We start from the raw sequence: 21,457 nt of genomic DNA, 5'->3' as shown, positions 1-21,457 counted from the left end.
TGCTTTCTCTAAAAAAAAAAATCGTTGAAAAATGAGTTATTAGATATTAGATGCGTACGCATGTCAAATTTGCCCCGTTACCATGGCAACCTGAGTTTGTTTGGTCCCCAGAGTCGCGGTTACTAAATTAATTTTTGTCCCCAGTTTTTCGTCGGGAGCGTTCTACCTGGTTTACATAGCCTTGTTTAGACATAAGGGCCAATAGGATTGAAGCGGCAGTGCTCCACTGTGCTCGGAGCCCAGCTCGGCACAGTCACGACGCGTTCGCAGGGATGCCGGGCTCCGGGCTCCGGCCGCCGCGCCGTTCGCAGGACTGCCGGGCGCCGTTCTGTGACGCCGTCGCGGCCTATCAAAAATGCTGCTGTGGCTGCAGAGAGCGGTGAGAAATTGCTCAGCTGCGGCGGGTTCCCGCCATCTGTCCTTGGACCATAGTGTGTCGAGGGCACTCCCACAGGCCGCCGGACGTGGGCGGCGATTTTTACCGGCGGTTTGTGTCTGCAGGGCGGCGCCGTGCCGCCGCACGCGGCCGGTCGGCAGCGCAGGGCCAGCGCGGGAGCTTTCATAACGCAGCCTGGCAGGGGGGGGGAGGTCGATGCGACCCCCCTCGCGATTGGCCCCTATGGCACCTAGAAACACCAAGTTTGGTAGGTAGGTGCCCCCCCTCCGGAATGCTCGCCCCTCTGCAAATTTGGTTGCTCTAGGTCAATATTTAGTTGTTTTTTTTTTGGGGGGGGGGTATATAAATGTAGAAATTTCACCAAAACAGGACAAAAGTTTCTCACTTATAACTTTTGATCCAATTAAGATAGAGCAACAACAAAAGCACCAATGAACTCAGCACGTCAAGGCGTGTCGAATGATATACTTTTTTTTGCTGCTTAAGTATACTTTACAAGTTAAGCACAACTTAAGTAAAACTTAAGTCTTAAGAATGGTCGAAATGCTTAATATTGCATATCATTCGACTCAGTTGTTGAAGAGGAACAGAATGATGCGATTTTGAAAGCTTTGTCCTTATTGTGTGACAAGTTATTGGCACAAACGTCATTTGAAGCCTTCTACTCAGTATGGTTACAGGCAATTAATTTCATTCGACTGATACGTGTAGCAAGGGAATTAACCTGTCTAGAATGATTGGATGTCGGCTTTCTTCGGGAATGGGGGCTGACGAGACACGGCCACCTACTCGTAACAGTCCCCTGTCATCCAGAAACGGTGAGACGTCTAGCAAGCAGCTTGATGAGCTCACCGCACCAGTTGATGTCACAGCGCTTATGTCTTCCAAAAATGATCTCCGCTCAGCATCTTTCAGGATCAGGATGCTTGCCAGCTTAAGCTCGCTGCCGTTCAAAGCGGACAAGTTCAGCGGATCTTTCTTTGCAGCTGCTTTCAGGTTTGCAATGTATCTTGTGACCCATGCTACAATTCTTTGGTATTTGCGCCATGACGAAAATCTTGCAGGATCAGGCAGTATCGAATGGTACATTTGAGTGTGAAGAACGTGTGGTGATCTTCTCACTTCCGGATGGCTGGAGCTGAGGTCTGCTGGGGGTATTTTCTGCGATGGCCACATCTCTTCAGTTTTCTTCAGAAAGTCAGGACCTTCCCACCAGGAAGAGATGTCACCGAGTGTGGCCCCAGACGCTCCACGAGAACAAGCGTCCGCTGGGTTCACATGGCCGGGAATGTGATGCCATTCTTTGCAGGATGTCATATCCAATATCTCGGCGACACGGTTGGCCGTGAACGTATGGAAACGACGGCTTTCATGCTGAATGTATGCCAAGACGATTTTACTGTCCGTCCAATAAAAACATTGCGAAAGACTGTACGTCATTGATTGTTTGACGCACGCAGCTAATCTACAGGCAAGAACAGCTGCTTGAAGCTCTAATCTGACTATGCTAAGCTGTTTCAATGGCGCCAATCGAGTCTTTGCCATTACAAATGAAGATGCGACCGTTCCCTTCTCGCCGTTGCAGGGTGCAGTTGTCATTCTGATATACGCAACAGCGCCAAACGCCGTCTCTGAGGCGTCACAAAACACGTGAAGCTGGTATTCTTCAGGCTCTTGAATCATTTTCGACTTGTAACAGCGAGGAATCCGAATAGTTTCGAGGTGGCGAAGCTCCCCCTCCCACATGCGAAATTCTTGTAGTTCATTCCCCCGCAAATTTTCATCCCACTGGTACTTCAGCGCCCACAGCCGTTGCACTAGTGCTTTGGCACGCAGTGTGTAAGGAGCAACAATGCCGAGCGGGTCAAATATCATTGCTACCCGGCGTAGTACCCCCCGCTTCGTCTCTGGTTCCGCTGTGGCTCTACTTCTCACTCCGATGACATCATCCTCGGGTAACCACACACACCCTAAAGCCCTTTCACAGTTTTGACTTTGGCGTGTTAAGTCTATGCTAGGTACATCGGAGGTGCACATGTCTGAATTTCCCAAGACCTCTGGGTGACTGCTCACCCACTTGGTTAGAATGAATCCTCCTTCGCCGACGAGCTGCGTCACCCCTTTCTTAATGATTTTGGCACTTTCGACTGTTTTTACGGAATGCAGGAAATCATCCATATAAAAACTTTGACGTACGGCTCTTAAAATGTCCGAGCTCATCTCGCTATTCTTGTGGTCGTCGGCAGTTCTCTGCGGAACGTAACTGGCTGTCGCCGGACTACATCGAGCACCAAATATGGTTACAAGCATCCTGTAGTGGTCCGGTGCCTTAGATGTGTCGCAATGTCTCCACAAGAACGTGAGTGCGGGCTGGTCTTCGAGTCGCACCCTTACTTGGTGAAACATCTCTGTGATGTCACTCATCAGAGCGACACGTTCTCCCGGAAGCGTACGAGTATTCCCACCAAGTTTTGCAACAGGTCAGGTCCTGTGAGAAGATTGTCATTCAAGGTTGTCCCTTGGTATGACGCCGCTGCATCGAAAACAACACGCAACTTCTTCTTGTTGGGATTTGAAACTCCATGATGCGGTAGGTACCATGTCTTTGGATTGTTTTCAGCGGCTTCAGCTTCCTCTTTAGTCAGCTTGCGAGCATGACCCCTTTTTATATATCCCATCAGAGCAGCTTCGTATGCTAACTTCTTTTCTGGCTCTTTACTAAGGCTCTTCTCTGTCGAAATTAAGCGTCGATGGGCTGTCTGATAATTGTTTGGCAATTGGATTTCATCAGTTTTCCACAAAAGTCCTACTTCGTATCGGCCTTCAATCTTTCTGGTTGTCTGTTTCAGGATGTTCACAGCTCGTCTGTCCTCAGCAGACATGGTCAACTGGCAACCGTATTTCATCCCAAAAGATCCAGTGCTCCACCACTCTTGAAGTTGATCAGAGGCATGTTCCGGCGTCGGCTTTTGCACTAACATCACTTGCCTTACACGCTCTGGAACAAAACCCTGCAGCGAACCGTTGAGCGCCCAACCAAACGCTGTCTTGACGGCGACTGGCTCCCCAGGTTTGCCCACTCTGGCATCCTGTTGAAGCACTGCCTCAATTACATTGGCACCCAGAGGCAGCTCCACCTTCTGCCCATTATACCCGGCCAAGTCAAGATCTTGAACATGGTTCCAACTTTGCTTGCGCCTCTCAAAGCTTGGCGCTCTAACATGCAAATCGGCCACTGAAAATGCTTCCGGAACGGTGATAGCCTTCGCGTATGTTTCATGCAGGGGCATAAGAGACAGTGTAACTCTCTGTGACATCTGCTCCTTTTCGCGACCTCTTACCGTCTTGAGCTGTAGTCGCTGCTTCTCGCCCTTTATTTTCAAATCACGGAGGACTTCTTCACAGCAAAGAGACGTCTGTGAGCCAGGGTCAAGAAGCGTATTTACAATTCGGGACCGTCCGTCCCGTCCCATAATTCGTAACCGCACCACGTCCACCTGTAGTAAAACAGCCGTGCCCTGGCCTGTGTTGGATGCTGCGGCGATAACTCGGGTGTTGGATCTGTCAGTCGCAGGTTCAAAGCTGCCTGTTTCTGCGCCCGTTATGGGTCGATTTAACCTTTGGCTGCCATGCAGCAAATGATGATGACGCATTCTGCAACCATCAATGGCACACTGCTTGGCTATTCTGCAAAAAACGTGCCTTATGGTCCCTTTTCAGACAGTAGAAGCAGATGTCTGAAGCAAGGGCAAACTCTGCTCTCTTGTTTATGTCCTTTTCCAGAAATAAGGGACAATTATCAAGTTTATGCTGTTCTCCACAGGATACACAAGATCTATTATAACCCACTTCGGTGCTCAGGGTAGCTCTCTGAGAGGATGTGACTCTGGCGCCGTGTCTTTGTGTCCTATCATGCTTGCTGTCCTCCGACGCAACTGCCGCATAGTTCATAGCTACTCGCACCTGTCTGCGAAGCCAATCGTCGAAGTCCAAGAGTGTAGGCCTGGACGGTTCTAAATCGAGCACATACTGACCCCATTCTTTCTTTAGTTCAGCTGGAAGTTTCTTCACAACATTATGCAAATTCTCAGAGCTGTGCAGATCGCTCTCATAGCCCAGGTTTTTCAACACTGAAACGGCGGAGTGAACAGCGGCATGAAACTGATCTGTGGATTCAGGATCTAAGTAGCTCGGTGCTGGACAGGCAAATACAGCTGCCATGTTGGAATGCACAATGTGCTCTTGCCTTCCGTACCGGTTTTCGAGCGCTGCTATCGCTGTGTGATAAAGGCGCCCATCGTAAAGCATTCCGGCAATAGTTCTTTGAGCAGCACCAATCACAGCACCCTGAAGATGGGCCATTTTTTCTGTTTCTGTCAAGGAGGGCTGATTACCAACCAGAGTTTGAAATAGCGCGAACCATCGCGGCCATTCTCCGGGTGCGCCACTAAATTTGGTGAGCTCTAGACGGGGAAGGTTCCTATAAAGGCCGCTGTCGGCACTAGCGTGATTATTTGGCTCTGCAGTCGCTGCCGTTGTAGTAGCCCGATGGCAGCCAGCAGACGCAGGAGAGTGGCTTGAACCAGCTGAGTGGGGGAGTTCCGTCCCTTGACGGTTCTGATATCCACCCAGCTCTACAACCACATTCTCTATGATATCATCTCGCCTGTCCCATTGAAAGATCACTTCCGGCAGCCACCATCAATCTTGCTTCGAGCTCAGCGGCTGCCTGCGCCTCCCTTGCGTCTTCGAGTTCATTTGCTCTTCTTAAGTCCTCTTCCTTTCTTTCACGTTCATGTCGTCTCTTGAGCTGCTGCAATTCTAATTCTTTCATTTTCAATGTGATTTCAGATTTCTTCGTGTCGGATATGTGGGACTTCACGGAAGAGCATTGCGAGCCACTGGCTACAGATTCTGCGTCATCCTTCTTCTCAACCAACGCTTTCTCGATCTGGTCCATCGTGTCGTGATAATGACATTCTGCCTCCGCGACATAATCTTTGGCTTTCTTCATAGCTTCCATGTCACCCAAGGTTTCAATATATCGATCACTTGTCACTTGCAGATTTGAGAAAGCATCGTCAAGTTCAGACATAACTTTGAGAATATTATTACATTTGGCGCCGACCAAAATCTGTGCTTTACGCCTAACTCGAGTGAGCTTCCCTAGCGCATGTTTACGTTTTTCTTTGGCCTGTTCAGTGGCTTCAGACATGGCTGCTTTTATGTGTGTCAATAACAGCGTTACATTAACCGACTAGCCAGTGATGTATGCTAAAATTAAGTTATTGCCAGTGGTAACGTTTGAAACTGTCGTCACCGATTTGACGGGGTTTGAAACGCGCTTTTGATTGTAACCTGTGCAGCCCTTATTTTTGTTTATTCACGCGGTTTCTGAAACGACAGAAATATGAACACTAAACAACATGCGATAAATTACACTCAGAATGAATTTTGGAGACATCAAGTACTGGAACAAATAAGCGAATCAATAATAGTAAGCACGGAACAATATAAAATAATAGCTTACCAAACGTTAGCCTCATCCAGCTTCGGTGACGGTCGTTCGAGTTCATTCAATCACATTAGCATCATTCGACATCGCTCGATCGATTTGTTTCGTTTGGTCGTTCGAATATACAATACAGTAAATACAATAATTCAGTTGCTCATGGCAAATTAAACTAAAATAAAACATGGCCGCACTTATCCTAAAATCCACTATCAATCACAAATCATATTTTTTTCTGTTCCTTTTGTTCATCTGGGTCATACCCATCTGCTAAGTTTTCCCACTTTTCACGCGCGTTTCGTTGCCGTGCGCTTCACTTAAAACATCAGCATTTACAACACTTCATCCCAAAAACATAACATATACAACAAAAAAGTATATTGAAGCACACTTTGTAGTCTAACGAAGGTATTCTGTCATTTGAACCACCCGAAAAAGGCGTGCGTGAACGTCAAATGGCTACAACGCCCCAATAGCAGAGACGGCCAGGCACCCGTCGAAAATCAAATTGCGAGACATTTTGAGCCACCGTGCACTCATCCGGCTTGCTATCATGGCCCAAAGACCACCGTTAGCACAGAATACTACTGCGGTAATATTCTACCAGTACAAAAACTGGATACCGTGAACCAAATGGCCATGAACGGGTTTGTTTTGGAAACCAAATCTGTTGGAAGCCAAAGGTCGCGCCATGTTCAGACATGGAGCTTCTCCACTTCAGATGTAAAAAACGCGGCAAAAGTGGTGTAAGCAAAAAGCTTTGTTTTGGGGGATAATGCCTTATGGCCTGGGAACACTTTGATGTTAAGTTTATCTTATATGATCGTATTATCCTCCGGCAATAGATCACAGAAAACAGGCCTACACCCAGTTTAGGGAGACCCGTAAAACAACTGAGACCAGCAATGGCTGGCATTTTCCATCATTGTCGGCTAACTTTGTAACAAGCGTGTCTATTGCATGTGCCATTTCGAAGCCATCCTAGTTGGCTATATAGGACGATGAAGAGAAAAAAGCGCAATCATGTTTGCCTTATTTTATACGCTAATTAACAATGTTCGGGTAATTCTGGGACACCCTGTATACCATGTCAGACAACCCATTATTTCGATATACTAATGCATTTCTCTGGTACAGGCGGCTGAAGAAAATAAAACAAGAGGAAATGTGTCATGGTTCTGCTTTGTGTTATCGAATGTGTCGAAAGTCTCACTAAACGTAAAGTACGCAACCTTCTTGCGTTTATAACTTGTGCTACTAACCCATGAATGATGTATTACCAGTAAAACGCCTTTTGGGCGAAGAACGAGCGAGCGAGATAGTGAGCCCTGCAAGTGCGGAAGGGCGAGAGGGTACTTCCAACAGGCTTGTGCAAAGCACCCTTCTAACCGGTCGCTAGCGGTGTGCCCAATTTGAACGCGATCGGCCCAGCCGTTCCTGAGATCTGGAATCGGCATTCTGCACGTGCGCACGTGCGAACGGGGTCCAAACGGACTTTTGCACGGCACCCTACTAACTGGTCCCCAACCGTGTACCAAATTTGAGCGCAATCGGCCCAGCCGTTCTCGAGATCTGGAAGCGCCCCCTGCACGTGCGCACGTGCAGTAGCACCCTAACCGCAACACATGGGAATGCATTGCCTGGTGGGTGCCTACCTGTATGCCAAGTTTCAGCGAAATCACCCCAGTAGTTACCGAGTTATTGAAATGGGAACAAATTTGGCACCTCTTCTTTTTGTATTTTGCACGTGCAGTGGGGGTCACTCACATAGATCAACAGTATCCCGACCTTTGGTGGAAGGGATGCAGCTACCTTACAAAAATTACCGCGAGACAATCGCCCAAGCGGCTGCTGAGATATGAGCCTCTCAAAATCACTACTTTTGCAAAACAGCTTGAATACCCTTGACTTTTCACGTGGCACGTGCCACAACGGTCACTGAGTTGGATCAAAAGTAGTCAATTACGGGGTAGAAGGGATGGGGCTACCCAGCAAAAAAGACCGCAGGCCAATCGGTCCAGCGGTTGCTGAGATATAAGCCTCTCAAAAGCGTTATAGGCCGGGCCGGGCCGGGCCGCTCATACTGAGATTTTTCCGTTATACATATTGAAAAGACTTCGCTGCACTCGCTCGCTCGTAACAAGCATAGCGCTAAATGGTACTGTCTCTTTTAGAGGGACATTCTCTCACTGTGTCATTTTAATTTCAATGCACCATTGACGCTGATGACCGCCTCTGTTGCCAGAACCACGAGTCGCCGTACAAGTACCGGCCGCCGCTGTACCCCAGCGCTGCTCTGGGCACGCTGCCCCACCAGTTGCCCCCGCTGCCCTTGGGAGTACCCGGTGAGTGACCCTTCGCATCACTTCACTTTGGGTCATAAAAGTTTCAGCCAGAGAGGAGGGAGAGAGAGGGAGAGGGAGGAAGAGAAAGAGAGAAGAGGGTGAGTGAGAGTGAGAGAGAGAGAGAGAGAGAGAGAGAGAGAGAGAGAGAGAGAGAGAGAGAGAGAGAGAGAGAGAGAGAGAGAGAAAGAGAGAGAGAGAGAGAGAGAGAGAGAGAGAGAGAGAGAGAGAGAGAGAGAGAGAGAGAGAGAGAGAGAGAGAGAGAGAGAGAGAGAGAGAGAGAAAGAGAGCACCTCAATGTAGTAGGTGTGGACAGTAACTAGGTTGGACATCCAGCACAGGTTGTCCTAAAAGTTCGTTCTTACATTTTATTTGCATGTGAAACAGAGTACATTGTTTTTTGATACATTTATGACCGCCAAATGTGCTCCCCATTCCATGCATAATCATATGAATTAGAGATGTCAATCGGATACCAACTTTTTGGTATAGGGGAAGCCGGGGGAAGCCCGGCATAGTAAGCTCTTTTTCATTTTTATTACATAACCATACGTGCTGTATAAAATGTTGATATCCTGTTAACTAGGTAAGTTAATTGGCCGTGTTTTCCCAAAAATTCGGTTATCAACCTCGGTTCGGGTATCAGAGTATTGTGCATACCAAATTGTAGCCCAATCGGGCCAACGAGAGGCGGGAAATTAGCCGGGATTCGTCAAATAGCCTCAGGGCATAGTTCGTATATCTCGTTTGGCTTGATATGATGATATATTTCTTTACAAGTTAGAATTTCCCCAGAAATATTTTTTACCTTACTTACTGTCAATACTATGATACATCTTCTGATAATTTTTCGTAAACATCTGAGGTACAGAACACGGTTAAATTTGAAAATACCCGGTTTGACTTAGTCAGGTCAAAGGTCATTGAAAGGTCACCGACATATATAAAATTTTCTATAAAACCTACATCCATTGCCTCTCTAATGGCGCTTACCGCAGCTTCCCCACACTCTTACTTACAGAGCAATGGACATTTAAATCCCGCAATGTCGGCAAAAATCGTTGACCTTTCATGACCCATAACTCTGACCTCAGAGGTCACCCAGGACTAAAACTTGCTGAATAGATTGCCTTCCATGGGCACCCCGAGCATACCAATTTTCATCGAAATCGAAAGGGGTAGGGGTCCAAAGTACCAAATTCTGATCGATTTGACGTGGAATGACCCAGCTACAATTTGTATACCTATCTCAGAATTTTGATACTGATGCCCTAAGGTCAGGTCAATTTCTTGACCTCCCCATTATAAGATGTACGTGAAGTTAGCGTCAGCAACAGCTATGAATACAGCTCGGATTCAGAATCGCTTCAAAAACTTTTATCAGGTCAATTGGGACGCGGGGAACACATGACATTTATTTTGCCCTAGATCTCCTCCTTCATCCCTTAACCCGCGACCGCCTGGGGGGGGGGGGTCGGATCCGACCCCCCCTCCGTTTTTCTTGAATAACTCATGAACCGCTTACGCTATCAACTTGAAACTTGGCATACCTTCTCCCCCATCAATTTGACGTCTCCTGTGTACTTTTTAAGAAAATGTTTCCATTTTTTAAAAAAGATATATCGATTTTAGTGATGTAACTACATGGCGTTTTCAGTCAAAAAGTGGTAAATGTTTGAAAAATCGCTAAAAATCAAGGTTTAAAGCAAATGGCAAATTAAGGACATGAATAGATGCATCTCAGCGAGTTCTTTAAAATGGCTATCTCGGATTTTCCATAAATTGCGTTTTTCACCCCTAAAAATTCAAAAAACTATATTTTTTTGGAAAACAGCTAATAAAATACAAAATTTTGAGAATTTCCAAAAAACCGGAGTATATGTTGTAGAGCTCTATTAGAACATTAGATGTCCCAAATTTCAACTTTCTATCTTGATTTTTGACCCCCAAATTGTAAAAATAGCTCCGACATGCATAGGGCATGGTGACGTCATAAGCATTTTCGTGAATTAGAGGCACTTCTGAACATAGCATGCGAAAACAAATGGCACCACTAGATTCCTGGGACAAAGCTCGTCTAGAAAAGTGCATTTTTATGTCAAAAATAAAAGGTTGTAAAAATGGACCTTTTTTTCTTAGCCCTCCTTTAGTTATGTATGGTATAAACGATTTTTTATGCTTTCAATGCACACTTATCACCAGCACAGTGACTTGGGGTCACATATAACCATTACCATCGGATTCGGCGTGAAAAATAAGCCATAAAACATGTGTCGCACGCCCATGTAGCAGAAAGTGAAAACCGTTACCTTTCGTGACCTGACCTGACCTTGACCCGTACTTAGTATGATCCCTATACGCACATGGTACCTTCACTAGGTCTTTGAGGTCATTTTTGGTGAGTTTCGAGCAGCAGATATCGATTCCGCCGTCCGTAAGCCCAATCATGCAAAACCCCAGAATTTGACCTTTGACCTGACCTTGACCCGAAAGTTGACCTCAATCTTAAAATCTTTAAAGTGCTTTGGGAAGGTCTCGAATTTTTTGCTTATGCCTCCTCACATATTCGAGATACAGCCGCGCGAACAATTTCAGTGTGTTCAGCTCGTCAAGGCGCATCGAATAATATGCATGATGATTGATGACCTCGAGTTCACGTGACCTGAGGTCAACCTTTGACCTTGACCTTTCGAGGTCAACATATATATCATTCGATGCATATTGACGAGAGGATCACGAATATGCCACTAGTTTGTTCCTAGCTTGGCTACTTCAAAAGTGAGTCGAGAAAAACTCTTCATATTTAGCGTCGCCATTTTGACTCGTTTGTCCCCTGTGGCGTCATCTTTGACCTGACCTGAAAATGACCTTTGTAAAAAATTTTAGATCTTGTCCGTGCGTATCCCATGCCGTTTACCGCTTGTCGCTACCTTGCTTCGTTCTCGAGATCTCAGGGGGGGGGGGGGTAGTCATCCGTCTTCCCCCCCCCCCCCCGGCGCGGCGGTGCGAAGCTGGCGCGGACCCCCGTCGGTGACTCGGTGCGCGGGTTAAGGCTGGTGAGCTGATAAGCAATGCATCAACATGTCATTGTTTTTTTGCTGGTTCTCAGGTGACCTGCAGTACTTCAAGTAGTGAGAGGCTCCCTGGGACTGCGGACCGCTTCTGACGCAGCAGGGAAACTACGGGAGCGGCGGTCTCACTTCCACTGACGGCAGGAGCACGTGCGTCCATCTTCTGGAGTGTCAACTGCCGAACCAATGCACGTCTTCAACAGTGAACTCAGCGTCTTTTGTTGAGAGGTGTAACTGGTTTTCAACGCCTACTTAATGCAGCATGGTTGCATAAGTGCAACATGCTTCGAGCATTCTCCTTTGTTTTCGCCAGAGTCGTTCTTTTGCATGAAAACCTAACTATATTCACAAGATTATTTCTGAGGCATATGTGTCAACATAATACAGGTCTTAAACTTATTTTTAGAGGTGTTTGCATGAAAATTTTACTGATTAATTGTTAGTGTTCCGGGACAGCTGGGACCACTTCTGCGCCTGCCATCTATCGGGCAGTGATTGGAACTACAGCGGGCGCGGGGCGCACCGCCGTTACGGGCGGTAAGCGGACAAAATCGCATATGCAAAAAGTAAAAAGGGATGAAAGTCAAATGGAAGAAATTCAAAGTGTATAAAAATCAAGAAGTCAAAAGTCAAAAGTCAAAAGGGCACAGTTATACATAGTCAATGGATAAAAGTCAAAATTTAAAAAGTCAAAAGCAAAAAGTCAAACCGACAAAAAGTCAAAGAGATAAAAGTCAAATGGCAAAAAAAATCGTCAAAAGTGTGTCACCGGCCATAATGTGCTTTATCTTAAAGACATGATGTGGAGTTTGTTGATGTAATAAGTGAATGAGGACTTTACTCCACAAGAAATCGTTCGGGCTGGAGCTTTCGAATTGTACTTACAAAACATCGTCAGCGAGTCGTTATCGGGTTCGGGTTCGGGGGTGTATCGGTCGCAAAATTGAGGTAGTTCGCAATTGGTAAACAATGACATGACACAGATAGCAAAATACATGAAAAACACGTGACATCCTATGCTTAAACTATTTTACATTTATTTAACCCTATTCCTGGCGGGGGGGGGCTCAGGAGCCCCCCCCCGAGGTTTTTTGGTTATTTCTCCCAAACGCGTTGAGCTAGGAAGCTCAAATTTTCTGACTTTTCCTAAAAGGCTTCTACGCAACATGTCTGAAAATTTTGAGTTGATCTGACCTCAGGTCAGGTCACCAGAGGCGGTTTGGTGACCCTACCTCAGAAAAGTTTGCAATCACGCCAGAGCTAGAGTTTTTGACCGATCAATTTTTTCTCTTCAGGCTTTAGTAAGGGTACCAGTATGTGCAATTTGTATATCTCGGAATTTCCACGGTGACTATAAATACGGTGATCTCATCTGGATTTGGTCACGTGATCATTTTCGAGCGCAGCGCACGTGCAGTTGTAGCGAGGGCACTTCCAGAAATTCTGGATCCATGCGATTTTGGAGCCAATGTAAAGTCTATGGGGAAATGGTTCATTTTTATTTGTTTTTCTTATCACACCTAAACTTTCAAGTTTTTCTCAAAGATACACCCTGATTCATGTGTAGAATTGATTGGTCTTTCATATGGTATCAATTTTAGATTTTTATCGGATAATTTCAAAAACTACTTACCATTTAAACTACAAAAAGAGGTGATTGCGGCTAAGCATTGCGACAGCCATGTCATGTCATTGGGAAATTACGATTTCTTGTGCATCTTCATTTTAACTGTTCTCGAAGCCAGTACCTACTGGATGATTCATGCGTAGAATTTGTTGAACTTTTGTCTTTTGTCACTGTAAATGCCTTTATGAAATAATTCATCAAATCATTTCGCCCCGGCCGACATGAACGCCGCTGTGAGCCGGTTTTGGCGCCGGGGGGGAGGGGGAGGGAGAGAGAGAGAGAGAGAGAGAGAGAGAGAGAGAGAGAGAGAGAGAGAGAGAGAGAGAGAGAGAGAGAGAGAGAGAGAGAGAGAGAGAGAGAGAGAGAGAGAGAGAGAGAGAGAGAGAGAGAGAGAGAGAGAGAGAGAGAGAGAGAGAGAGAGAGAGAGAGAGAGAGAGAGAGAGAGAGAGAGAGAGAGAGAGAGAGAGAGAGAGAGAGAGCGAGAAGACCAGGGGCCATCGGTGAGGCGGCGTACCCGCGCGGGAGCTCCACGCCAGGTACTGGGAGCGGGCTCGCCTTTTCCTCGTAGTGACCCATCAAGGCTGGACGGCGGCGGTACTAGTTTCGCAAGGGACAGACATGGAGCGACTCGGGACTCGTCTCAGTCCGGCCGCTACCCAGCCGCCCGCCGCGCCTGGCCGGGCTGCTGCTTCGCCGGCCGGGTGGCGCAGGCGGCCCTCCCGGCTCCCGCCCGTCTGGGATGCGCTCCCCAACCGCAGGGCGTCGGCGGCGCCCAAGAGGCACAAGAATAACGGCGGTGCTGCGGGCGGCTTGTGGGGTGACGGTGCCGCACTCCTTCCCCGGCCCCTCGCCGTCCGTCCCCTCTCCCCGATGCCGTTTTCTTCCAGGGGAGGCGCCCCGGCCGCCGTGCCGGGGCGTAGCGCAGTCTGTGCTTTAAGTACAGCAAGATATTCACCCAGGCTAGATTAGGGTCACAACAACCTAGGATTAAGGGTGGCTACAGACTTCAGACTCAATGCAGACTTAACATGAAGGTATTATATATGCAACTAAATGACACACATGGTATTTGTTCTAACCTTCTCAACAGAAAGTGAACATGTCAGGACAGCACCCCTCGGTGACCATTATACTCAAGGGGTGTAGGCACTGATCCCCCAGGGGTGAAGTGATAGGAGCACAAACATGAGTCACTAGTTGGCTCTGTGTTTTTCCTCCTGCAGGAAAAAATAGATGTGTGATGCCCAATGTGAGGTAGCTGCATATTATAAAGCTGGAAATATTGTACAAAGTTATGACAACACAAGCAAACTATGCATGTTACTGCTCTTGTTATTGCTATATTGATATGAGACCTCACAAGATACAAAAATATGCATGGTAAAAAAAGGGAGCAACAATACATTTCAAATGTAGCTTGTCATTAAAATGATCATGAATTTCACTACATCAAAAGTGAATGAAATTAAGTGATAATCAAAGACTGGAAAAGAAGATCAGCATAACTACATAATATGTCAGGGGCGTAGGATCCTATACAGTTGGGGGGGCTTCAGCCCCCCCAACTTGCTGGTCAGCCCCCCCAACTTGCTAGGCAGCCCCCCCAACATGATAAACGGACAAATCAAAGAAGGCTCAACTTGGCAAGGTTAAATAGTACAATTTTGGGTATTAGTAAAGCAGGCGTCACACTTCTTGCAACCAAGGAGAGACGCTGTTAGGTTAGGCTGTAGGTTGTAGGTTTTAGGTGGTAGATTTTAGGTTGTAGGTTGCAGGTTTTTGGTTGTAAGTTGTAGGTGAGGTTAGGTGAGGTTAGGTTAGGTTTGGTTTGGTTTGGTCCGATTAGAAAGCATCTCTGGAGTCTGGGTATAGCGCCTCTCTGCTTTACGACTACCCAATTTTGACCTTTAAACTAACTGGGGGCTTTGAAAATGTGCATTGCAATGGAGGGAGTAAATTTAATTTATAAAATGACTTTCGAGTCATTAGAAAGAACATACTAGCAAAACAAGACCAGTAAGGTACCTACACATAAAAATCAACTGTGGTTTTAGCAAGCCTGAAATAATCAATTGGTCAGCATGTTTGATGTTAGAACACCAGTACAGCAGGCGTCACCAAGCAACTTCGGTTGCGGTATTTTACAAGAACCAAGCATTCTGCATATCACTCGAAAACTATATACCTAATTTTATTCTTAATAGTTCCAGATCGTGTACACAAACGAGTACACACAAACTTAACGAAAATAATGCATCAGTTATCTCAATCTCACCTCCCGAACGTAAACCCGGTTTACATAGCATATTTGACGAGGCTCTAGCTCGTTTATTTGGCGATAATTTCGATGCAGTGGTCTTCAAATATTTAGAGGGGATCATTTTGTAAATTGTTCAGCACCATTGGCATCTTTTGCAACATCACGGACGGAGATATAAGCTTGCAACAAACCCTATGTAAACCCGTCTGTAGTCAAGGCCGGTGAAATATCGTCAGCTGATTATGTTTATGATTATGTTAAATCTTTAAATAATGATAACGTCAAAATGAATAAAAATAAACAGGCAATATCTTAAACATTTTTGTAAAAAAATGCACGTTCACTAACTTTTAACTGTTTTTTTTTATATTTTTTCTAAGATATCTCTTATGTCCCGCCTTCAGAAAAAGGCCAAATCCTTTTTACGGATTTGACGCCATCGTAGGCATAACCAGCTGACGATACATCACAAAACCTTTGGATGTTACTATGCGTGCGTTCGGCATCCGGATAATCAGGGAAAATTATCCGGTATCAGCGATAATTATCGGGGATTACGGTTCGGTATCGCGATAACGAGACATGCTGAAGATAGGCACTCACCAATATTTTTTCGGCCGAGAATATCCAAACAATAATCTTTTCCGGATGCCGAGCGCACGCTAAAGCGGCGCAGAAAGCAGAAAAACACAACAAAACAAAGGCGCGACACTCGACAGCTTCGTTTCGTTTGTTTTGGAGTGGGTGCAAGGCCATGTGGGTGGAACTCGGACGGTAGGACGGACGATGAGGACAATTGTTCAGGGACGTACCCAAGGGGGGGGGGACGGGGCGCCCCTTCCTTGGTGTTTTCAGGAGGCCCCCGTGGGCCGAAGGCCACGGGGCCAAAATTACGTCGGAGGCGAAAGAAATTCAAGGGAATCCAAAACTCACGTCAGGACATTCAGGGCCTGTGACCAGCCTGACAGCTAGGGTCCTTCTTACTTCCTGGGGCCTCCTGTGAATAACCACTAGTGTCTGTGTCTGACCGCTAAGGGCCCTCTGGCTGGTGTAGCCAGTAGAAACACTGTAATATACAGATATCTCTTGTATTTCGCCACAAAATCGAGACATATATAGTTTTACATACGAACTTAGTTATCTAGTATTGCACACATGTTGGCGAGAACATCGAATGTAATAAACGAATACATATGGTTTTTAATATACACATAGCCAATACAATTGTCCAAACAATACAGCAGTTTAAGCGAACGGAACGTTAAAAGGGGGACGCACAACTTAATCGAAGGCTTTAGCAATTTAGAGACTGGTGAAAGCGACACCTGTTAACAAAACTGTAACTCGCGGTTCACAGCATCTAGCGGCGACCGGTGGAAGTAAACGCGCCTAGCGGTGACCGGCGGTACATGCAGGGGCTACATCACTCCCCCGCCCTAGTTAAACACCATAAAAAGAAGTTTGGCGGCGAGTACGCGACGAACGGCGGAGAGGGGGTGGCGAAGCAGGCGGCGGGTCCGGCGGCACGCGGCGAGCCGGGCGAGAGCCGCCGGGGGCACCTGAGCGGCTGGGTGCAGGCGATGCAGCAGGCGGGCGGTCCACCGAGCTGTCTGTCGCTGTAGTAGGCGTGTAGTTCACCAGGACGTCCGGTGCTGCAGGCGGCGTTGCGGCAGGCATGTTGTCCGTGAAGGCCGGTTTACACCGAGCCAGGGTGACGGTGTCGCGTCGCCCGAGACGGTCGATGGTGACGGTGTGCTGGTCGCGGGATAGGACACGATAAGGACCGTCATAGACATATTGGAAAGGAGAGCGATGCGAATCGCGTCGGATGAAGACGTGGGAGCAGGTTTGCATGTCTTGAGAGATGAAGATTTGGCGGGAGCCAGGACGAGGAGGAGTTGGACGGAGCTCCGATATGGCGGCACGGAGACGAGAGGCTAGGGAAGCCGGATCAGAAGAAGTGTCCGACGACATGGGGGAGAGGAAGTCACCAGGAAGTCGGAGACTGCAACCATAGACTAGGTCTGCAGCGGTGCATCCGAGATCCTCCTTGAGGGCCGTGCGCACTCCGAGTAGCACCAGAGGAAGTCGGTCCGACCAGGAGACGGCGTCGTCATCGGTCCGCAGAGCTGACTTCAGTTGGCGGTGGAAGCGCTCTACCATCCCGTTTGCTTCTGGGTGGTAGGCGCAGGTCCGGATCCGAGAGGTGCCGAGAAGCTTGGAGACTTCTGTCCAGAGGCGAGACTCGAACTGGGATCCTCTGTCGGTGGTGATGAGTTCGGGTACTCCGAAGCGGGCGATCCAGCCGCTGACGAGGTGCCGAGCCACCGTGACGGCGTCCATGGTGGGCAGAGGAATTGCCTCGGGCCATCGGGTGAAGCGGTCGACGACAGTCAGGAGATAGGAGTTGCCATGGGACGGAGGAAGTGGTCCGACAAGGTCGATGTGGATGTGCAGGAAGCGAGAGTCAGGTGGCTGGAAGCTACCCATGGGTGGCTTCGTGTGGCGCTGGATCTTGGCACGCTGACAGTGCTGGCAGCTCCGGACGAAGGCACGGATGTCCGTGTTGATGTGGGGCCAGATGAACCTCGATGAGATGAGATGACGCGTAGCGTTGATGCCAGGATGAGACAAGTCGTGGAAGCTCTTGATGATGGAAGGGCGGAGTCTGGCTGGGACTACAGGTCTAGGTGTGGCCGTTGAGGTGTCGCACCAGAGACGTAGATGCGGATGATCAGGGACTGGGAAGTCACGGATGACCAGAGATGAGGATTGTTGCAGCTTCGGCAGGTCAGGATCGTTGGCTTGGTGTAGGGCGATGTCGGCCAGGCTCAGAAGGCCGGGTGAAGGTGTAGCTGCGGCAGAAGCTGGCGCAGACACTGAGCTGATCCGTGAGATGGCGTCAGCTACCGGGTTGAGGTGTCCAGGAACATGTCCGATCTTGCTGGTGTGCTGCAGAATCAGGTCCATGTGACGTTGTTCACGGAGAGAATGGTTGGCGTTGCCGTTGGCCTTGAGAGCAAAGACGAGCGGCTTGTGGTCCGTGAGGATCTCGAAGTCGCGTCCTTCCAGAAAGGGCAGGAAATGTCGCACGGCGAGGTACATGGCGAGCAGTTCCCGTCCAAAGGTGCTGTAGCGGCGTTGGGTGGGCGTGAACTTGCGCGAGAAGAAGGCGAGAGGCTGAAGAGAACCACCAACTCGCTGGTGGAGCACGGCGCCGGCTGCCGTACTGCTGGCGTCAGTGCTGAGGCTCAGAGCTGCATCTTTGACGGGATGAGCGAGCTGGGTGACGTCAGCGAGGGCGGCTTTGGCTGCAGAGAAGGCGGCGTCTGCCTCTGAGGTCCACGTGACTGAAGCAGCTCGGTCGTCTGAGGCAGTCAGGCCGTGGAGAGGTGCCAGAAGAGCAGCAGCGTGTGGGATGAAGCGGTGATAGAAGTTGATCATCCCCAGGAACTTCTTGAGGCTCTTCTTTGACTCTGGACGGTCGAAGTTCTTGATCGCACTGACTCGATCGTCGAGAGGAGTGATGCCTCCGCTGGAGATCTGGTGGCCGAGGTAGGAGATGCTTTCCATGCCGAAGGCGCACTTCGATGGGTTGAGGAGCACACCGTTGCGGGAAAGACGGCTGAAGACCTCTCGGAGGTGTGTGAGATGTTCCGAGATGCTGCTGCTGGCGATGAGGATGTCGTCTACATAGACGAAGGCGAAGTCCAGGCCACGGAGGATGTGATCCATGAACCGTTGGAAGGTCTGAGCGCAGTTCCGGAGACCGTACGGCATACGGAGGAACTCGAAGGCGCCGAAGGGCGTTGTGCTCGCTGTCTTGGCGATGTCTTCTGGGGCCATCGGTATCTGGTTGAAGGCCCTGACGAGGTCGAGCCGAGAGTAGATCGATGTCCCAGCGAGGCAGGCAGTGAAGTCGTGGAGATGTGGTAGTGGGTACCGGTCAGGCACTGTGATGCGGTTCAGTGCACGGTAATCACCACAGGGTCTCCAATCTCCAGACGACTTGGGCACCATGTGCAGCGGTGATGCATACCGACTGCTGCTGGGTCGGATGACTCCGAGACTGAGAAGGCGCTGGAACTCTGCCTTGGCAGTGGCGAGTCGAGCTGGATCCAGACGGCGTGGGCGGCAGAAGACTGGAGGGCCGGTAGTCTCGATGTGATGTCGGACTGAGTGCTGTGGCTCCGGATGATGTGACGGCTGGGTGAGGCTGGGGAATTCTCGAAGGAGGTTAAGGAATGCTGGGTTGTCGGTTCCGATGACGGCTGTCAGTCCGGTGGATGGCACTGAAGAGTGGGAAGCAGGTGAAGACAACTCAGTTAGGTGGTCGATGAGACGGCCTCTCTTGGTGTCGACGAGGAGATCATACGAGGAGAGGAAGTCGGCTCCTAGGAGAGGATGGGAGACGTCCGCGATGATGAAGATCCAGTTGAAATCTCTTCTGAGGCCGAGAGAAAGCGTGAGCATGCGCTGACCATAGGTCTGGATGCTGCTGTTGTTGGCTGCTTGCAGATCCAGTCCGTTGGTTCCGCGAGCACGATCGGTGGGTGTCGCTGGAAGAACACTGTACTCGGCTCCAGTGTCGATGAGGAAGGTGATGCCAGTGTTGTTGTCCTTGAGTCTCAGAAGGCCGCTTGCTGGAGGGACGTCAGGGTTGAGCAGGGCAGGTGCAGACGTCTGTGTCACCTGTCCTACTGCTGGTTTCCCGAGGGCTGAGTTGCGGTTGCAGACCACGAGCACGGTGACTGACATGAGCGCGCGTTGGTACCGAACTTGTGGTGGTACCAGCAGAAGGAAGCACCAGCGCCGGTAGACGTGTTGGTTGCAGGGCTGGGTGACCGGGCAGCAGCAGACAGGTCGCGTGGTGGACGGTGGCGAGCGCGGCCGGGGGCACGGGATGCAGACCTCTCTCGGCGGCGCGTCTCGTCCACCAGTGTGGCGACTGATGTTGTGAGGGCCGTGATACCAGTCAGCAGCTGGCTCATCAGGTCTTGGAGGTGGAAGGGCCCTGCAGGAGCAGCAGGTGAGGCTGCAGCAGGCGCAGAAGTCGATACCGCGGCGAGAAGGCCTGAGGTAGGTGCAGCGACGTCCGACTGCTGCGGAAGCTCCAGGAGTCGGTCGGCAGTGCTAGCGATGGTCGCAAGGTCCGTCCCAGGCGGCAGGCACTGGAGGAAGGGCTGAGTCCGAGGCGGAAGAGCATTGAGGAAGATCTGGCGGATGAGCGGGGAATCTTGTGAGCCTTCAGCTTCAGCAAGGTCCAGGAGATGCCGAAGGAATTGGGAAGGACGCCTGTCGCCGAGTTGTTGGCCAGAGAGCAGGCAGCGAAGACGCTGTTCGACTGATTTGCCGAACCGCTGACGGATGGCGTCGGAAAGGATGGTGTAAGGTCGGTCTTGAGGAGGGTTGCGAAGGATGTCGGTGAAGTCGCGCAGGAGGTGGCCAGGAAGGAGAGTAGCGGCGATCCGGAAGCGGCTGAGCTCATCGTCCACAGCTGCCTGAGAGAAGAAGAGGTCGAGCTGGACGAGCCAGATCACGGGGTCCTCCTCGAAGAAGCGCGGCGGCGCGACGTGGCTGCGTGGCGCGGTCGCCACGCGGAGGTAGTCCGGTTGGGCGGCAGCGGCAGCAGCAGCAGCAGCGGCATGCGAGGCGGCGGCGGCGGCTGCACCGGCGCCGGCGGCTGCACCGGTGCCGGCGGCTGCACCGGCGCCGGCAGGCTGGGTCTTCTGGTCCATGGCTGCCGAGAGCAATGGTCGGGAAGATCGGTGGCGGCGACGGCGACACGGCGATCGGCAGGTGCTGCGGTGCAGCTGCAGAGGTAGCCGGACGGTAAGGTGAGCCGATGAAGTAGCTGGATCGTAGTGCAGCAGTAGTAGTCGGCGTTATCCAGTTACACTCAGTTACACTCAGCACAAAAGAAGGATCCTCGTGGAAACACACCATCCGCCACTTCCTTCCTACACAAAGAGAGCTGGAGGAGATAGCTCAGGGTGCAGGCCAGTGTCGGTGTGTCTGGGAACACGAGGGGATAGCGATCCCTTAGTGCGTAGAACGCGGGGTCACCAATCTGGCTGGTGTAGCCAGTAGAAACACTGTAATATACAGATATCTCTTGTATTTCGCCACAAAATCGAGACATATATAGTTTTACATACGAACTTAGTTATCTAGTATTGCACACATGTTGGCGAGAACATCGAATGTAATAAACGAATACATATGGTTTTTAATATACACATAGCCAA

The 21,457-nt window shown here is 49.5% G+C and overlaps 1 protein-coding gene across 1 annotated transcript in view; it reads left to right on the top strand.

Annotated features, from left to right (window-relative positions):
- The window catches only part of LOC122387325, a 68,863-nt gene extending 57,142 nt beyond the window's left edge, over positions 1 to 11,721 (top strand). Inside the window, exons 3-4 of the mRNA XM_043377435.1 lie at positions 8,155 to 8,254; positions 11,361 to 11,721. Of these exons, the coding sequence (XP_043233370.1) occupies positions 8,155 to 8,254; positions 11,361 to 11,383 (123 nt within the window). The 3' untranslated portion in view covers positions 11,384 to 11,721. The remainder of the gene's footprint in view (positions 1 to 8,154; positions 8,255 to 11,360) is intronic.
- The last annotated feature ends 9,736 nt before the right edge of the window (positions 11,722 to 21,457 follow it).

The sequence above is a fragment of the Amphibalanus amphitrite genome, unplaced genomic scaffold (assembly GCF_019059575.1).
Source record: "Amphibalanus amphitrite isolate SeventyFive unplaced genomic scaffold, NRLGWU_Aamphi_draft 000282F_arrow, whole genome shotgun sequence".
Lineage (NCBI taxonomy): Eukaryota > Metazoa > Arthropoda > Thecostraca > Balanomorpha > Balanidae > Amphibalanus > Amphibalanus amphitrite.
Note: the sequence above shows the minus strand (reverse complement) of the source record. Positions and strands in the feature narration are given on the sequence as shown.